Source organism: Rhodamnia argentea, chromosome 2 (genome assembly GCF_020921035.1).
Source record: "Rhodamnia argentea isolate NSW1041297 chromosome 2, ASM2092103v1, whole genome shotgun sequence".
NCBI lineage: Eukaryota > Viridiplantae > Streptophyta > Magnoliopsida > Myrtales > Myrtaceae > Rhodamnia > Rhodamnia argentea.
Genome location: NC_063151.1, coordinates 18481360 through 18500666, shown reverse-complemented (window position 1 = coordinate 18500666; position 19307 = coordinate 18481360). Strand labels below are relative to the sequence as shown.

General features: G+C 41.8%; 2 protein-coding genes across 2 annotated transcripts; both read left to right on the top strand.

The window, feature by feature from the left end:
* The first annotated feature begins 10264 nt into the window (after window positions 1–10264).
* LOC115747851 lies at window positions 10265–12079 on the top strand. Its single transcript, XM_030684154.2, has one exon. It carries the CDS (start codon window positions 10605–10607, stop codon window positions 11874–11876), a length of 1272 nt encoding a protein of 423 aa, XP_030540014.1. The 5' UTR covers window positions 10265–10604; the 3' UTR covers window positions 11877–12079.
* Window positions 12080–17027: 4948 nt separating this feature from the next.
* Window positions 17028–18039, top strand: LOC115747918 (ethylene-responsive transcription factor RAP2-1-like). Its single transcript, XM_030684244.2, has 2 exons — window positions 17028–17885; window positions 17921–18039. Exon 1 carries the CDS (start codon window positions 17255–17257, stop codon window positions 17729–17731), a length of 477 nt encoding a protein of 158 aa, XP_030540104.1. The 5' UTR covers window positions 17028–17254; the 3' UTR covers window positions 17732–17885; window positions 17921–18039.
* The last annotated feature ends 1268 nt before the right edge of the window (window positions 18040–19307 follow it).

Sequence of the window (19307 nt, the reverse complement as noted above, 5' to 3'; positions counted from 1 at the left end):
AATCATGATAATACACATTCAAATAATCTTGTAAACCGTCTAATTTAATACGTGGATAAAAAACAATACCAACTAAATAGACAAGAGGAATTTGCAAATAATAATGCAACCATTTTTCTCGCATTACTAAAATAGTTTGACCGAATTCGGTATCTTTTTCATATTCACTAAAAACACTACTAATATTAACACACTCTATTAAAAATAAATGCGTTGTAGGATAATAAATACCAGATAAAGTTTTAGTAGTATCATTAAAAATTTTCAAAATATCTAAAATTTTCTTGCAAACGTCCCAATGTTGAGGAAGTAAAGTAATTTCGGGAATATTTTGCGAAAAAAAAAACATCCAAAAAAAATTTTTATATTAAAAAGTTTGCCGAAGCAACTCGTACGTAGAATTCCAACGAGATCGAATATCTCTTTGGAAATCTTATTGGCCTTCTCCCATTTTGTTTACAAAATTTTCCCCATGATTTCATGCATTGGGGGAGAACTCAAAAAAATTTAATTGCACTTTTTATTGGGGCGAGAGAAGTGTCAAGAGTTCGTAAACCAATTTAAAAAAAAATTATAAAAAAAATTAAAACATGACAAGCACATCTAATGTGAAAAAATTCTCCGCCAAAAGTGGGTTTGCAAATATTTTCTAATTCGGGAATAGAAGCGGTATTTTTGGCGGCATTATCAAAACCAATTGAAAATACTTTATTTATTAAATTATATTCTTCTAAAACTTGCCTAATTATTCTATAAATATTATGAGCCGAATGGCTTTCATCAAAAACTCAATGCAATAAGTCTTTTTTGAATCATCCAATTGTCATCTATCCAATGACACGTGACACCCATATAAGAATGAATTTGCCAAGGATCACTCCAAATATCGCTACCTATATGCACACGTTTCAGTGAATTCGCAAAAATTTTCCTAAAGATTTATTTTTTAATAACTATGAAAACGCAAAAATTTATTAAAAATTTTATATAAAAATTTTCACCCAAATTAAACGGAGCATGATCAAGGGCAACATATTCACCTAATGTTTGTTTATAAAGTGCTTCAAAGAAACGAAATAAAGGATGAGGCTTAGAAGTGGCGTACCCGAAATTTGTTGTTGCGTATTGTCGATCCCCCTTCCTTTGGATGTTTTTTCGTCAAATGCCGACGGAATGTTCCGTAGCCGTCTCCTTTCGTGAATTTATAAGTTTGCGAACAATATTTACATTTTACATTATACTTACCTTCGACTTCATCACGTACCTTGTCGAAGTGTAGCCACAAGTCCGATGTATTATCTCGGCCCTTCCGTATTTGCCGTTGACGTTTCTTCGACACCAGGGGAGGATGAAGACTTTCTTGTGTTGGGATGTGCTCGACGTTCGGAATCGGGACATAGTTGATATTATCGTCGTCGTCTTCCCATCTCAAAAGGATCGTATTCATGAAAGGGATACTCGAATCTCCCATAGCCATCTTGCCCTTGTCGCATTTTTGCTTCCACTTGCCATTTTGAGAGAATTGATCGGAAATCCGATTGAGAGAATTGAGTCGGGATTGAGAGAATTGGGAGAATTTGAGCGATTTGAGAGGATTTGAGATAATTCGAGAGATTGTTCAAAGAATATTGTGACAAAATGAAAGGAAGCATATGCATTTATAGGCAAGAATCATTTTTTTTATTATTATTTTTTTAAAAATTGGAAAGCAACGCCAAATTGGCCATTGCACAAAGCAACGGCCCAAAGCCGCGGGGGCCGGGCAGAGCCCAACGGCCCTCGCCCCGGGCCCACTTTTTTTTTTTTTTGGGCGGTTCGGGACCGGCCCGAACCGCCGGTTCCCATTTCGAACCGTGGCCCCGGTCAACGGGCCGGTTCTCGGCCAACCTCCTTTCTTCCCTCCCATCAGGTTGTGTCTCGAATCGAATGCTCTGTCGCGGATTTGGAATACCTGCCCCCTTTGAACAAAAGAAAAATATGTGCTAATTGTGTAATTATCGCACGCTACGTATTAACATAAAGTTGTGTTATACATGATGGAAAATATGTACTTCATGAGCGTCGTCGCGTACGGATGCTCGTCATTCTTAGGACTTAATTTCGCCATAATCTTCTCGAGAAAATTAACTAGATGGTAGTAATTTGGAGACGTGGCAAATCGTTATCTGACGACACGATCCATCCGTAATGTCTCGAGGGTGATTTAGAGCGCCGAGTTCGTAATCGATGTGCGCCTTCGGGGGCTAAGTTCATTTTGATTTGCCTCCCCTGTCCTCCTCATTTTCTATTTTTTCTTCTTGTGTTACATAAGGAAGCTTGTATTGAGAAGAGTAGACATACATGAGGTGTAATTTGTAATGGAGAAGCCCCGAGAACAGAGGAGAGAGAGAGAGAGAGAGGGGCCCCACAAGGCCACGTGATGGAGGGAATCGGAGGGGAGTGCCCGGAGTTTTTCCCGGCACGAGGCGGCCACTTTGTCATCATTAACCACCCAATTAATAATTTCGCCCCCCTAAATGCATGCTCTTTTATGGCTTCTCTCCTCCCATTATAATATAATATATATTCATTTATATAATATCTGAACAAATATCTATTCGCCCGAGGCAAGCATGGCTTCAGGGTAAAATCGGGAACTAGAGAATCGAATCGGTAGAAACCGGCCGAGGTATGCATCGCTCCACGCTCTCTTGTGTTTTTCTTGTTCGATATCTTCGCACGATCCCGCGATATCCCACCGCATTGAATGATGAGCGTGTAATCCGAAACCGTTCATTTCTCGGCGATATCCATGACCGGGACTTTTACTTTATTAATACTTCGTATTTTTTGTGCGTCTAAATATGAGTTATAGTCAATGGATTGTCGAAGCAATTGTGGTCATTAGAGGTGATAATCCACTACAATCGTTTAATTAAGATACGGATGCAACCTAATTAGATCTTGAAATCGTGTGACGGGATAAGTTCCGCATTTCATGATATGATGGGTAGGTTCAAATTTCATAGGTTTAAGCATCATGGGCTTTTTAATTTCTATGTAAGCTCGATAACAAAATATTAATCTCTCACTAATTAAGTCGAGGGCAAGCTAGCTAAGTTAGAAATTATCCGATTCGCAAGGATTAACTTTCATCTTAACGTTTATCTAACTCCATGATATCACAAATAAAGAAAAAGAGCTCATGATGAATTTGTAGGACTAAAATTACACCGAGGACCTATTGAAGAGCTCGTACCGAGTAAGGAACAATTAGTTTTCTTCCTTCTCCTATTCATGATGGAGAGTTTACCCCAACTCTCACGTTACCACTATAATCAAACTCTCCCCAAACTCACCTTCCCACCCTTTGAAATGGCACAATCCAGCCACAAAAGCGTAGAATTCAGGTCACGTTTCCACATCACACGAAGCAAAGACCAAGAAAAAAGGAAAGTCCAAAACGCTACGCGAAAAAGAAGGGGGGACGTGACGATCCGGACTCTCTGCCCTCGGAACCTTTCGGGCTCATGGTGGAGGGCCACGACAATGGCAATTCGGAAAAAAGAAGAAGAAGAAAAGGGTTCGGAAAGAAGCGAAATGTATGTCGCACTCGCATATCGAGCGACACGTCAGGCGCGGTCGTAATCTGTCCGGACGATCTTGATTTTCCGGGATTCAAAGACGTGGCTCTATGATCACATGTAAGTATCAAACGATGAGATCGTGTCAATGTGTACCGAGATGTGGAGATTACATGTCGTAATGAAAGTTTTATTTACTTGAGAGGGGAGAGGGAGAGTTGGAAAGTGATGTGAGGGAGCGGGGGGAGACCCACCCGCAATTAGACACATTACAGCTGGTGGTCTCCCAGCTCACATGGCCTTTTTAAGTGTCCAAATAACCCACCTGGACCCCACACACACCTTCTCTCTCTCTCTAAAAACTCTCTCTCTCTCTCTCTTCAATTGGGAACAGCCTCAGCTGGTCCAGTGTTTCTCTGCAGAATTCAGGGCAGCTGATAAATACCATCCTTGTATTTTGCAACCTTTTAAGGATCGACTGCTGTTGCGTCTGGTGTGTCAACCTCAGAGCCCAGCCAAGTCTTTGGTGACGAACTAGCCACAACCTCTGACATTACTACAGCCGTGGATTGGACTCACGATATTAATTGACTATTCCCCATGGAGCTCATGGCGATGGGTCTTGGCAATGCACAATACTTGTTCCTTTTCCTTTTTCACATTCCGCTGGTCGATACAATACATCGTAACTCCCCATGTCCGCGAAGCAGTCCATGCCTGTTCAGGGATGCTGATGTGCTCGGTCGGCCTCGGCCTTAAATGGTTCTGTTTTAGGTGGCACGAGTCGTGTCGAATCTCGACTTGAATAACTCGCGGCGGAGCCTTGATTAGATGAGTTTTCGGCATCTTTTGAGCGAGTTAAACGGATCGTTTCATGTAAGAGTGAGGACGATTAAGCTCGACCAGAGCACCCTCTACCCATCAAGAGAAATGTCGCCTGCACATCATCTAAATGCCTCACTTGAATTCTTTTTTTTTTTTTTGCCCTTTTCAAAAGGAACTGGCCTAGACATTCACACCCCTCTGTATGCCTTTAACAAGTATTTTTCACCAGCTTTGAAAGCCATGGCTGAATCATCACAAATTTAATATCATCCTGGGCAGTTGGGTGGAGGGCACTGAAAAGACTGTCAAAGTAGATGCAATCCTGGGCCACAAACTCTCTGACATAACCAACGAGAACCATAGGAGCCTTCTCTTTTTCCACCCAACCAAATGGGACCTCAGGCTGCAATCTTTGAGCCGCGGTGGTTTCTTGCTGCGGAATCAAAATCACATTGATATGGACCTTCAGTTGCATCTCAATCTACCTGAGACCTACACACATGAATGCTCAGAAAAGTGTGTGTCTAGGGGGATTGTTTGATCATGGTACATTATTCCAATACATGCCCATGACTAGGCCTTAACAGAGAGCCTCGTTCCGGTTCTTTATAGCTCTTTCTTTGAGGGGTCATGGATGAAAGATCATAGCTACGCGATTTCGAATCTTGTTGCATTGCTGTCATAGATTTGATCCTGGCAGAGTTTTGGAAGAAAGTAGAAAAGGGCATCTATCTTCACCGGTTCTTGCTGATCTAGGAGTTAGGAAATCAATCTTATTAGTGCACTGGTAGTTATGCACACTCACCCTGAGAAGCTGTCGGAGTCTTTCTTACCAAGACACCAAACTGTAGCTTTCTCCTTTCCATTTCATAACAATTTCTAGTCGGTAATTGACGAAAGATCAAGCTAAATCATTCCCAATCTTGTTGGGGGGGAATGGCGATGTTAACATCAGCGGATTTGAGCGAAAGACTAAAAGAAAAAAAACAAAAGAATGAGAAAAGAGCATGCTTCTTTATCAGCCCCTGGAACATATAAGTTCAAGAATCATTTTCAAGACCCATTATGAAGTGACAAAAACAGGTAAAGTCCGCGCACTTCGATTATCTATCAAATGCATTCCAAATTTTTCTTGTGATCACTCTAAAGCTGACCATTGTTATCTCTGCTCTCATCCTTTTTCCTAGAAGCGGTAAACCGCAAGTTAAGCAACCCTGTCCGAACATGGACTCTTTCCTCTTTCTGGACTCTGGACTCTCACCAAAGGCTTCATACACAAGCGAGGAACAGATGCGCACACTAAACAAACTCTGACACAAAGGCCTCAACCTTCAACCCTTCACTTTCTCAACCTAACTCACTTCCCTCAATTCATTGGATTTTCGCTCCAATCCGACCGTTACATTGGACGCGGACCAGGCAACCGCAGCGGTCCCCACACACACGAAAAAAAAAAAATTGTCTGGCTTGGTTCTGTTGCTGACCATTTTAGCTTCTCTGAGCAACACATGTCCATTCTCTTACCCTAATTGTGCCTGTCTTACCAAACTTCCCAGCAGGGTCTTAGGAATAAGAAGCTTGTGGCGTTTTTTCGTTTTTCACCGCAAGGAGTATGGATTGGCACTTTGACTACAAAAGCAGCAATTTTGAAATCCCAACTGCAATGTGGATGGAAGAAGGGGTCTTGGAATTCGGTGTGTGATGTTTTTCATGTCCATTTCGATGGAAAATGGTGTCCTCCTTGACAAAATCAATATCTTTCAAGAAGTCGTTGCCCAGGAATGTGCTAGTTTTACATCCGGGTCTTATCGCAACCGTGGCCAACCTCGAAATGTCTTGAAGAAGTTCATGAGCCCTAGCGTGCTTTTGCCTCTTGGGTCTAACATAGTTGAGTCTGAATCGTATTCTTCAGGAATTAAGATTCTCAGGACACTATGAAAGCAAATGCAAAGAGGGACATCACCCAAAGGGAGAAAAAAAAGGAACGATCTCGCTGTTGCAGATGATATTGACAATGCACATTGAAATTGATCTCGAGGCCCAAAAGCTGGATATGGGCAACATGTACTTAAAATCTAAGGGCATCAACCTTCCTTCTATGGAAAGAAAACATATCTCATGAGTTGGATCATGTTCAGATCACCAGAAACTGCATTTTCTTCTTTCTTCTTCCTTCTTCTCCTGCTTCCAATTCTTGTTAACCCGACAACATTCTCATTAAATTGACCGAAACCCCAGTCAAACATTCGTGACTCAACTCTTCTTAATTGTACAATGTGGCCGCCAAACCCCATGATTGCATAACAAAAATAAAGCTGAGACCTTTTTGATCCAATGACAGAAGCTCTGTTTTCAGAGTGGCTTCTGCTACTTGCGTAGCAGTAGTGCCTCATCTTTATTCTGTTCTCTTTCCCTCTTACTGTTTTGCTTTTCACCCATGTGGAGCTAACTTGCATCACATGGACTCACTCCTCCTTTTTCACATCACCAACACACCATTGTTCCAAACCCTTCCTCCTTTTCATCTGAGCCACTTAAGACCCAAAAATCTTTTCTGTTCCCTTTAATTCTGGCATTCCCTCGCAAGCAAGCTCATCCCCCTCTTTTTTTTTCTGATCTCTTTTTTTTCATTTTTGGGTTTTGGTGTTTTCCTAGGAATAATTAGCACCAGTAATTAAACAAAGTTGGACCCAAATTAGGGTTCAAGCCCAATCTGCCCCCATGGTTATGTCAATCAGTGCACCCATGTCAAAGTACATTGAAACCTAGATTAGAGTTTCATAGGGGAGATATGATTCCACTTGATGAATGTCATCACGATTCCTTTTTTTTTTTTGGCCCTTTATGGGGTGGCCCATTTGTCAACACTTGAAGCCAATACACCATTTGTAGTTGTTTGTGCTGTAATCCTTTCTTATCTCAGGTTATTTATTTATTTATTTATTTTGGATTCCATCATGTCATGTCTTGGATTTGGAAATGCAACTCTTTTCTCAAAAGAAAATTGAAGGAAGACAAGAAAAGAAAGACACTCAATTGGCCATTTTCATCTTTTTTGAAATTGAGAGGGGGGACATGGCATGTGCAGCCCTGGAGCCCCTCATCATTGTCTAAGCGTTTATATGCGGTCTTTGTCCTGGTGGTGTGCCATGGAAGGATACTGGACTAATAATTGAGCATACAAGGGTTGGCTCTGCCTCCAATACAATCTACACTTTGGAGATTTCTTTTTCATTACAAAAACCTTGCCCTCAGTTTGGTTATGTATGGTTATTTTAAAAAAAAAAAAATTTATCTGGGCTAATGTCTGGGGAACAAATGAATTTGTCAGGACCCAAGACATAACAAGAGGAAGAAAAAAAAAAAACACTGAAGAGCAAAGCTACAGAACTAGTGCTTGGATCTTTCTTTCTGCAGAATGTTAGGTTGTCAGATCAAGTTTTCGTTAGGCACAAGTACAGGTTACTAACGGAATGAATGTTCCATTGGTTTTGAGTGGTTTCTTCTACTTACGTGGTCACAGCAAGATGGAATGACAGAGTAAATTTCAAGAATAGGGTTGTCCTGCTAGACGAAGTAGCTAAAGGACGGGTACATGTAGCCTAACATGGGAGAGTCTCGTGCCCCGACAAGTCCTTGTCATCGCACTTCGTAGCTCATGCCGTTCAAGAATTTTCAGGTACAAGGCCAGAAACTGACAGATAACTTGAGCGGCCCGGCCCATGTTGTTCTCCTTTGTTGGCACTGATAATACCACAGGAATAATGCTTCATTTTCCGGGTCTACTTACGGAATTTCCACGGTTACTTCTTCTTCCAGTGACGCCAAGACGGTGAAGCAATGTGATAACAACGACGCTCTCAACCTATGCAAGTTTCCCTACCAATCACACTTAATGAAGTGGAGAACAAGGGTTCAAATCGAGAGATAAGAGAGATGTTCCGGCGTAATTTCGCTAATTCTTTAAGGCTCGTGCTATTTCCATTCCTTGAATAGCTCTAGACATATCCTAAAATTTGATTGGTCCGTAATAACCGTCGCTGAGATCTCATTAATGAAAAGTTGAAGAAAGAGAGAAAGTATACCTTTAATGTAAATCAATCAGTATAATCGTTTTTATCAACCCTTCCTAACATGTTGTTTCTTCTTTTGATCGTCTTTCTCCGAGTAAGGGACGAAACATAATTAAGTTGAATTTGCGACACATATCCGAAATCTTAGTTAAAGATTTGATTCGTTATCTCATGTTTGCTTTTTGTGAAAAAAATTATCAATTGAAGTGGAGGGTTTCTTCAAATAACAAGGAGATGGGTGAACTATTTAATCCAGTGATGTTGAGCATATTTCTTATCTCTTCTCAAAAAACAAGTGAGCTATTTCTTTGCAAAATTGTGCTTAATTTCATATGTGGCAATTCAGCCAAGATTTCTTCATTAGTTGGGGAAAGAATATGCCCGAATTGGCTTTTTTTTTTATGAACATATCGAGAGAAAATTGGATTTCTTTAGATAATGTGTGCTTGGTAAATAATGATTGATTTTTTAGCAAGGTACGAAATGTATCGTCAAATTTTCAACATGATTCTATAAGATCTAGTTTCGTCCAAGTAATAGATTCTAGCCAATTGAAAGGAACGTATTCATTGCTTCATTACAAGAATCATATAAGATTGAAGCAATTTAATTAGTTGAACGAACATCGACCAAAAAAATAATAATAAGTTGAACGATCGAGATTCTAATTTAAAAGAATATTAAATAAAGTACATTTTGCTTGCAACGTTTCCGTGAAGTTTAATGTGGAAATAACTCCTTGTAGTGCACAATTCTTTAGTTCAAGCTTTTCTTAAGGGAATCCTTTGGTTAAAGTTGTGAGCTCTTTGTGATTATAATTTATACTTAGAATATGTTAATTAACAAATATTATCAACAAGGTTTAAATTGTGAGATTTGGTGGACTTTGGCCTTAGCCTAAAGCATGAAAATATGAAATTAGAGAAGCAAATAAGGTTTTGAAGATTTGAATTCATAACTTTTTGCTATGATACTAGGTGATATTTTGTGGGATCACCATCAACTATTCTCAAAGCTTTAAGCTATTAGACGAAGGCGTAGTTTGATAGTTAATTATTCTAACACAAATCCTTTAAAAATGATCCTTAATAAGCACGTGAATAAATGGAGGAGTGGAAATAAAGTCCGTATATAAACTAATTGGGAAAAAAAAACATAAGGTGGCGGAGTAAAAAATTATTGTTTTGGTTAATACAAACAATCTTATATTTTTATAGCAATGCATGATTTTTGCATTTTCAACAAATAACAACTCGTACCTTTTTCATCTGTGATTTTGATTAATTAGCTCTCTTGAGGTTAGTTTTGTCAACTCAATAAGTTAGGGAGCGCTATAAGTTATAGCCATGGTGGAAATAGCGTGAACCTTCTTTAATCCTAAACCACATTTCAAGTTGCCGATTGAACCTTTAGACACCCGCATTTTTCATTATCTTTGTTAATAATTGCAAGGTAGAGATTAGAGAGCTAGAGATGAATATGACTTAAAGATCTCACTTAATCCTCCATATTATACGGCTCTTGAAAAACGAGACCAGCTTTGACGGAGATTGAGTAGAAGTGAGATGAATTTGGATCGATCGTACCTATTCGGAAACCCAAAACAAACCCGTCGCCGCACAGCTCAATACCCCAATCCCATCTCAAAATCGACACGGTTTGAGAACACGACATCTCGAACCCAACTCCTTTAGGTACAAAAAACTCGAAGCGTATCCCAAAACCCATCCTTCGAATCTAAATCCTAGCCACGGTTCGCTACTGCCAGGCCCGATAATTCAACCGATCGAGCCGGTTGACCCGCCCGGTCCGGGTTCAAAGCATATTCCCCAGTCCGATGGCTGGGTACCGTTTCGGATGCTCCGCGTAGGGTCGGACTCGGACCTTCTCCGTGGGTAATGGGAATATGATGACGATTACGATACCAAGTGGCAAGTACCGAGCGGGACTCGCTCTCCGGATAAAGTTCACATTTTTATTACTGGATGCATCGTATCTTCTTACTGAATGATAAGCTCTCATTGGCATTTCCTCAGATATCTTGGAGACGACGACTCTCCACTCCCTCGGAAGCCATGAATTGTCGCTCGCCGGAGAAGTTCCGACGAATCTGATTCTCCTACTCTTCTGCAAGGTGTAAAGCATGAATCCCCTCTGCATATCTCTGGACACTCTCTCCATAAAACCTCCTCCTCTGTCGCTTCACCTCCAATCCACCAAGCCCCTCCATCTCTCTTGCTCTTCCTTCCTCAGCAACCCCGGAAACCTGAAATTCAAACCGACCCTCATCTCGAAAACCCCGCCAAAATCTCTCGTTTCGCTCCGGTGCGCCCCGGTCAGAGCTTCTGCCGCGGCGGACATCGACATGGTGAGGAACAAGCAAGGTATCTACACTCCGAAGCAGAAGAAGGTGGTGGTCCTGTGGGACCTGGACAACAAGCCGCCGCGGGGCCCGCCGTACCAGGCCGCGACCGCCCTCAGGCGGGTAGCGCAGAACTTCGGCGACGTCGTCGAGATGTCGGCGTACGCCAACCGGCACGCGTTCATTCACCTCCCCCAGTGGGTCGTTGAGGAACGCCGGGAGCGCAAGCAGCTCGACATTCTCGAGCGCAAGGGGATTGTGGCTCCGGCCGAGCCTTACGTTTGCGGGGTGTGCGGCCGAAAGTGTAAGACGAATTTGGACTTGAAGAGGCATTTTAAACAGTTGCACGAGCGAGAGAGGCAAAAGAAGTTGAATAGGATGAGGTCTTTGAAGGGGAAGAAGAGGCAAAAGTACAGGGAGAAGTATGTAGCTGGGAATCATAAGTATAACGAGGCGGCCAGGGTGTTGATCAAGCCGAAAGTCGGATACGGTTTGGCATCGGAGTTGAGGAGAGCTGGCATTTTTGTTAAGACTGTGGAGGATAAGCCACAGGCGGCGGATTGGGCCCTGAAGAGGCAAATGCAACATTCAATGAGTAGAAGGATTGATTGGTTGTTCTTGGTGTCTGATGATTCGGACTTTTCGGAGATGTTGAGGAAGGCGAGGGAGGCGAATTTGGGGACAGTTGTGGTCGGGGACTGGGATCAGGCATTGGGAAGGCATGCCGATCTGTGGGTTCCTTGGAATGGGGTGGAGAATGGGGAGGTTACCGGGGAGGATTTGGTGCCCAATAGGAGGACAGAGAGGGAGGACGCTGATAGGGAGGACGGTTTCTTTTCGTTTTCGGTCTTTGATGAGGACGTTGACGGAGACAGCGACTTGGACAATGTACTGAATGAGCTTGTTGCAGGAAGGTCTGAGAATGGTAGTGTGAGGGTTTCGGCTTTTTCAGAAGGGGAGGAAGAGGAGGAAGAAGAAGAATGGGACACAGAGGAAGTACCCAATGGCTTCGTGTTGGGATATAGTGACAATGAGGAAGATGTCTACTTCTGATTCAAAAATTGCATCTCTCATTGTCAAAGTTCGTTTCATAGCCATTTGATAATTGAATTATGACATTGTGTTCAAGAGCTGATCATATGGTTACCTGGGACGAGATGGCCGTTTGGACGAATTGGCGACTAATTGGCTGGTTTGTTTCCACCAATTTTGCGTACGAAAGTTCTCGGTCTGTATATGTTATACACCACATTTCTCAAGGGCTTAACTCTCTTACTGGATCTATCGCTTGGATTAACAGCAATACACGGCTCATTTTGTGTTTTCTCCATCAACAACGAGTATTTCATTTCGAGACAGGATAATAAATCTGCTCTTAGTATAAGTGCACCCTTATTAGGATTTAAATCCCAATAGAAGGAAAAGATTTGAGTCAGTCTCCGTTTTGATTGAATCTTGAGCTGAACAGCTTTTTGGAAATGTTTTTTGTGCATTCAGCATAAGCATTTGGAGGTGCGCATAAAATTTCTACTGCAATATTTCTAGATCATGGAGATTAAGTACTTCTCTTTGGTTTTCAGATGTAATATCTCCGTCTCACGGATGCTGGGAGCTTACCATAAACAGTGACAATATAGACAGAGATATATTCAGGACTGCGTGGAATGTGTAAGATGGATGTGATGTTTTATGAGATTAGAATGCCCCCTTGAATCTTAAAAACTTTGCGTTCTGATTGACTTTTGATTGGGGAAAGGAGAACATGGTACTCTAAAGGATTGTCTACTGATTATGGTGCAGCGTTTAGTAGTGGGACCATATGAGGCTGCTTTAGTTTTAAATAGTGCTTTTGGTATATGCTGTATGGAATTTAAGCCAAGCCATGCAGGGAGAGTAAGTTTTGGTCTGTCAACTGGTTCTGATCTTGGCTGCTCAAAGTAGAGTTATGACTGGATTTTTCAGCCTTCAAATTTCCCGCAAGTTCCATTTTCCTATCTGTCTGCACTTGGTGAATTCCGTGTATAATGTTTAGTAACAAAAGGTGGCTTGGTGTAGAGTAGATCACTTTTCCCGTCCTTACCGGCGTAATACTTTAAGATTGTGAAATATGAAGTCATACCTTGTCTTTAACTATTTTGAAGTTTGTTTGTTGATTGTTGTCACTGATGACTATCGGTCCACTACTGGGGTTGCCATAACCTTGTAGTTGTTCTCTGTTTCTAAAAGGTGGGTTAGATTTCACCTTAGGGTTTTGCTATTGCTCATAAGTGCTTGCTGCGTGGAAGGAAACACAATTATTTTCTGTAGATCTTTCCTATCTTTATCTGTACCTCGATAGTAGTACTCTTGCTCGATCAATTGCAAACTTTTGAGTGGATATATAACAAAATTGCGAATAATTGCTGGTAAAGCAACCAAAATGCTCCTGCAATTATAGTGGCTGTGTTGACCGAGTCGGTTTGCTAGGATTGCTGTGTACGTTAAGTAATTTTATTCACCAAGCCACTGGTGCTTGTTGTGTACGCATGACAAGCCAAGTTAATATGTTGCTTCAGGTTACAAAAGCTCAAACCTTGCCTAACAGAAGGCCCACCAGTCCTCGAAGGATTCTGAGGTGGGATATTTGTTCTCTTGAAGACAGATGTGGGCTTGGAGCTGCACAAGTAAAGCCCTGGCTGCATCGAAAGTGTTTGATGAAATTCCTTGGAGAGCTCTTTCATCTTTTTGGGTATCTTAGGAGCTGCATGATAACACTTCTGCTTCTGGATTTCTCTACCGGAAGTCAATCCGGCAAGGAAATCCGTTTGGTAAAATTTTCTTCTCCACTTTAGAATCACTTGTTTGATCACACCGACCTCTGCATGCCTACCTTCCCCGGCCGCCCCACCGTCGGCCTCCTCGCCGCTAAAGATTTTGATAATAATGTCTCAAAAGTAGAAATTTTGAATCGTTACCAAACGAATTTCTCCGATCAGAAGTCAATCTGAAGCAGAAGTAGAAAAATTAACTTCTGTTTTTTAGAAGAAGTAGAGAAACCAACTTTTGATCGGAAGTTGATTTCCGGTAAAGAAGTGTTACCATGCGCACCCTTAGTTAACCAACTTCCCCCCCATCCCCCCAAACTGAATTCCCCATTGAGTCTAACTACTTTCCATCTGGGTCCTCTTTGTATCTAGTCTTGTCCCCACAAAAGGATTTGAGGAACTAACCGGGCACCGTGACCTGAGCTTGACGATGTTGAGCTTCAGGTTAGCCACAGTAACGAAGAAGGAATCCATAAAATCTTGGGATCCTTACTAAAGGCTTAGGCTTCCATGGGAGACCGGCCCTCTAGTTCAGGTGCTTGTTCACCCGCTTCACGATTGGTCCCTGCCTAAGTCGCTCTCTCTGCCGAATTTGGAAGATATTTGCCAAGTTGACAACGTAACCATAAAGGGTTTTGAATTGGGTCGTAGGCCTAAATCTGATCGGCTTGGCTCCGTGTGAATGGAACCGCACCCTTGGAGGCCCTCCTCCTCCTTTCGACATGCCCACAGCCGGACAGACTCACTTGCACCCTTGGTTGGGTGCGGTTCTATAAAATCTGCCAAGTGCGAAAGTTCTTGGATACAAAGCAAAGAGCTTTGAATGATCTTGAGCGCTTCCAGAGGTAATCGATGCGAAAACGAAATGAGGTCTTAATCGATTTAGAGGGACCGTGAGGCGAACAACAAAATAACTTTGTGGCTTAGTTGCTCTGTCCCATGTTCAGTAACGGAGTCGGTGGCAATGGCCTCGTCTTCAGCCACCCTTTGTTTACTACTTCCATCTTTATTCGAACATCTTATTAGCTAACTAATAGTTCATCAATGGGTATGCGATCGATATTGATGCATCGGTTGTCAAACACAGAAAGGTTGGGCTTTAATCCATGAACAAATCGACACCGCTCGAGTCATTGAGTAGAAAACCGACCATTCTTCATCATTTTTCGGGTGATTGTTTGCAGAGAAAGTCGATCATAAACCTATTTCTTAAACTATATATGATGGGCTGATTTGTTAAATGAGTTAGTTATATTCAATAAATGTGTTATAAATGTGTTTAAACGTAATATGAGTATTAAATGGGTCGTAAATTTGATTTACAACTTATTTACACTCAACTCACTTTTATCTCTTTCTCTTTATTGTCTCTTGCTCTCATTCAATCTCACGCTCACTCATTCGTACTCTCATCGCAGTTTGGATGTGAGTTTAGATTTAATTAAATATGAGAGTATTTTAGGATATGGTTCCGGGTCGAACACGTGTCAATGGACGAACATTGCATGAAAATTAATCCATTTAAATTGGATATTTTCGATTCGATCCACCCATTCGACGGCGTGTTCTATTAGCGCCATCAGAACAGTCGTATGGGACAGGGGGAGCTGGGTGTCTTCGTGTGTGGATGACAACCGTCCCCCAAGTTGCACGCAAAGTCGCTTTTCCTCCTTCCTCCACGTGACAAAGTCCAGAGCTTTGCTCTCCCAAGGTTAACCAGAACAATTTTCAATTTAGAAATTAAAAAAAGAGAGAGAGGATATATTAATTAAAAAGGTTAATATCACGAAGAACTCCAAATTAATACATATATGATAAATTTACCTTAAATTATTTTTTTGACCACGAAAAACTTCGAATTGTTACACCCGTGATAAATCCCAAACTATTTTTTTGACCATAAAAAAATCATAAACTGGTACACCTATGACAAATTTACCTTCCGTTAAATTGGATTAATATCACAAAATTTCAAATTAATAAACCCGTGACAAACAGAGGGTAAAAATCTCAAAATCGTGCACTCGTGAACTCGCCACGTGCCACCCAACTTAGCAATTTGAACGGTTAGATTCAACGAAAACTAACGGATGGTAAATTTATCACGGTGTACCGGGTTTGGGGCAAATTTATCAAAAGGTGGTAAAAAAAATGAATTGAGATAAATTTACCATATGTATATCAGTTTTGATTTTTTCGCGACATTAATCCAAATTAAAAATAAGCCAATTGACAGCACACACACTTTTGAATTTGGAGTACCCGATTTTCCGCCGACTCTTTTATTTTATTTCTTTCTCTCTCTCTCTCTCTCTCTCTCTCTCTTTTAGATATTTGCAAATTGTGTGTTGGTTCGTTCACGGCCATTGGGGACGGGGCTGGCGATTGCGTGGACGGAAAAGTCACTTTCCTTTCATTTTTCTGCTCTCTCTCTCTTCGGGTCTTCATCTTTGGCACCGACCTCCCTTTCTCTCCCCAACCTATAATGATAAATTTCTCGGAAACTTTCCTGTTTTGTCAAAATAATATTCCTGGGTTGACCACCAAAAAAAAATAATTAATAATAATAATAATAATATTCCTGGGATCTGCAAATATAGAAAAGCATGTTCGGATAAATGTATTTTTGAATTTTTTTTTATACCGATTACAGATAATAATATAAGCGAGACAGTGTGTTGACAAAAAAAAAAAAAGAGAGTACTTTTTTTCTCTCTAATTAAGGGGGACAAAAAAAAACACTTTTCTTGTTCTCAAAACCCGATATAAAAATTAGTGTAACGATGCTCGACTCATCATTCTCACGAGTGGTTCCTTTCGCCTTGTGAAGACGGTTAATAATATACGGTCAGTGTCGAATGACAAATCTAGAGCGGCTGACCAGGTAAATTCATACTCGGCCATAAAAAAAGAACTTTTACGTGTTATTGACTTGTTTCTTTACATGTCGGTGTCGAATGACAAATCTAGAGCGGCTCACCAGGTAAACTTTGTTAAGAAAAAAAAGGGAGTAATATACAGTCAAATTTTAACTAGGAATTTCTGGTTTCGGCCCCCCCCTAATGTCGTCCAAAATACTTCGCCCCTATTCAAAGTCGTGACTTGTTCCAATTGATTTGCATGAATTTCGCCCCGCCTTCCCCGACAAAACCCGATCTTTTTCCATACCAATCCACCCCTCTCTCTCTCTCTCTCTCTCTCTCTCTCTCTCCCTCTCTCTCCTTTGCAAGCACGTGCATGAATCTACCCACCAAAGGAAAAACAAAACACCACGTGACATTAAAAGCCGTCAACTTTGTCAAAAAAAACAGATAAAAAACGGTCCCCAACAGACCAAATTTCCTGAACATGAATCCCATCTCATCGCCGACATCAGGAATTTCCTCTTTCCTACGTTAGAGAGATAGAGAGAGAGCGTGATGACGGACTTATGTCGGCTGAGTTTTGAAGATTAAGAAAAGGCGGCTTCGTGCTTGTGTGCTGCAAAAGGATGGCAACTTGGCGTCCCAATCTCTTTGCCAGATTCATCTGCCTCCCCACCCACTCTCTCTCCTCTCTCTCCCTCTATTTATACCATTCAACCATTCAACCCTTCATCTTTCACCCTCGAGAATCAAGAGCTTATCCATGGAAACCGAACGCTACGGTGATGATGCGACGACAGAGAAGGAGCGAATCAAGAGAAGGCCGCACCACCTCCAGCAGCAGCAGCAGCTGAAGAAGCCGTACCGGGGAATCCGGATGAGGAAGTGGGGCAAGTGGGTGGCCGAGATCAGGGAGCCCAACAAGCGCTCCCGTATCTGGCTCGGCTCCTACGCCACCCCCATGGCCGCCGCCCGCGCCTACGACACCGCCGTCTTCTACCTCCGCGGCCCCTCCGCCCGCCTCAACTTCCCCGACCTCATCTGCCGCGAGGGCCGCGACTCGCTGCGCGGCGAGGTCTCAGCTGCCTCCATCCGCCGGCGCGCCACCGAGGTCGGGGCCCAGGTGGACGCTGTCCAAGTGGCGGCTGCAGCTGAGTCAAGGCGGTGCCTTGCCCCGGACTTGAACGAGTGCCCGAAACTGGAGGACTTGGAGGAGATTCATCACGAGTCTCTGTTTTGAAATGCTTTCGCCGCGGGGGAGGAAAAGCCAGGTTCAGGAACGAACACTGATTGCCCGGATCACGGAGGCGTAAATGAAGGCCAGGGCTGGTGAGAATCAAGGAGCAAATGAAGAACGGTTGATCTCTTTGCTCGTGCAGATTAGCGCTACGTCCGTCTCCAGTTTCGATTAAGAAAAGAGATTGTAGAGGCCTCTAGTTCTTCGAGCGTGGGAGGAGAATTAATTTCCATTTGCTGACTGTAATTTCTCTTTCCATTCTTCTTTTCTTCATAGAAAAAGAGATCAATCCAGGGAAACGATTCCGACCAAGAAAGCAATACGAAGTGAATGATTTGAGTTCTAATTAATTCGTAAAAATCGAGATCGTCGTATCACCACGAGAGATCCCGTGAACATGAGAAAACGAATGTGGGCTGTCGTGTCATGTTGCATGGAGATAGATTTCTTCGTAGATTGTTTTCTGGGTCCTTTTTGAGAGCTTTGGGTTGAGCATATGTGGTCCTGCCGTGGCCATTAGAGGATGTGGTGGTTTACAGGGTGTGCGATGGAGATGTGATTTGGCGTTTTGTTTCCGATTGTCGAACGAACGTGCCTGGGGACACCACCGAAGCAGGCGGCCACCCACATAGAAAGTGCAGCAGAAAGAGATTTATCGGAAAAATTCTGGTGATTAGATCGATCAAGCAGGTGGGGTTGCTAGTGACTGACACCCGACGTGGCCCGTACCTAATCCATACTCAACCCGATCCGTATTATTAAAACACTTTCCATATTAGATTCAAACTGAGGTGAGAGTGCGGAATAAGTAAGCGAGAGATCGAATGAGTACAAGATAGAATGAAAAGAGAGTAATATAGATGGGTTGGTCCAAGTAAGTCGCCCATATTATGTTTGAACCTATTTAATAAATATGACTAACCAACATCGACCCATTATAAATGAGTCTATGATTCATTTTGACATGTCTATTGATGATCCATCAATCTAAAAGCGCATTCATCAGTTTCACTCGGATCATGTGCTGGTGAGGAATCTGGATTCAGATTCAAACAACAAAATATCATGGGGTAGAGGAATCTGGATTCAGATTCAAACAACAAAATATCACGGGGTATAGCCAAGAAAGACAATGATTTTTGGGGGGAGTGATGTTAACAGGAGAGAAAATGGAGGTGCTAGAAAATTTGGGTGGAAAGTTGGGAAAAAGGTTTGAAATCTCTTGTGAAGGAAAGATTTAAGGGAAAACTTAAGAAATTTAAGCACAAAAGAACAAAATATTCCACCCAATGAAATGTTAAACGTCACTTTTTTTTTTTTTTTTTTTGTGATCGGAAAAAATGTTAAACTTCAATCATCTAAGACTATTTGGTAATACAGTATGACCAGTAAAAATATATTCTTTTCGGTCGTGAATAATTTTTAGAGTAGAAACTTCCTCCATCCATAAGTTTCCTTTAACAACAAAATCAACTTTAGCTTATCAATAAGTTAACCTTTGCATCAAATATCCAATCATATAATAGCGGAAAATTTTTAAATAAGGGCCTCAAATACCATCATTATTTCAAATAATGAT

Bases quoted from the DNA above. Each gene is read 5' to 3' on its own strand.
- LOC115747851 (XM_030684154.2), top strand. From the start codon at position 10,605: ATGAATCCCCTCTGCATATCTCTGGACACTCTCTCCATAAAACCTCCT.
- LOC115747918 (XM_030684244.2), top strand. From the start codon at position 17,255: ATGGAAACCGAACGCTACGGTGATGATGCGACGACAGAGAAGGAGCGA.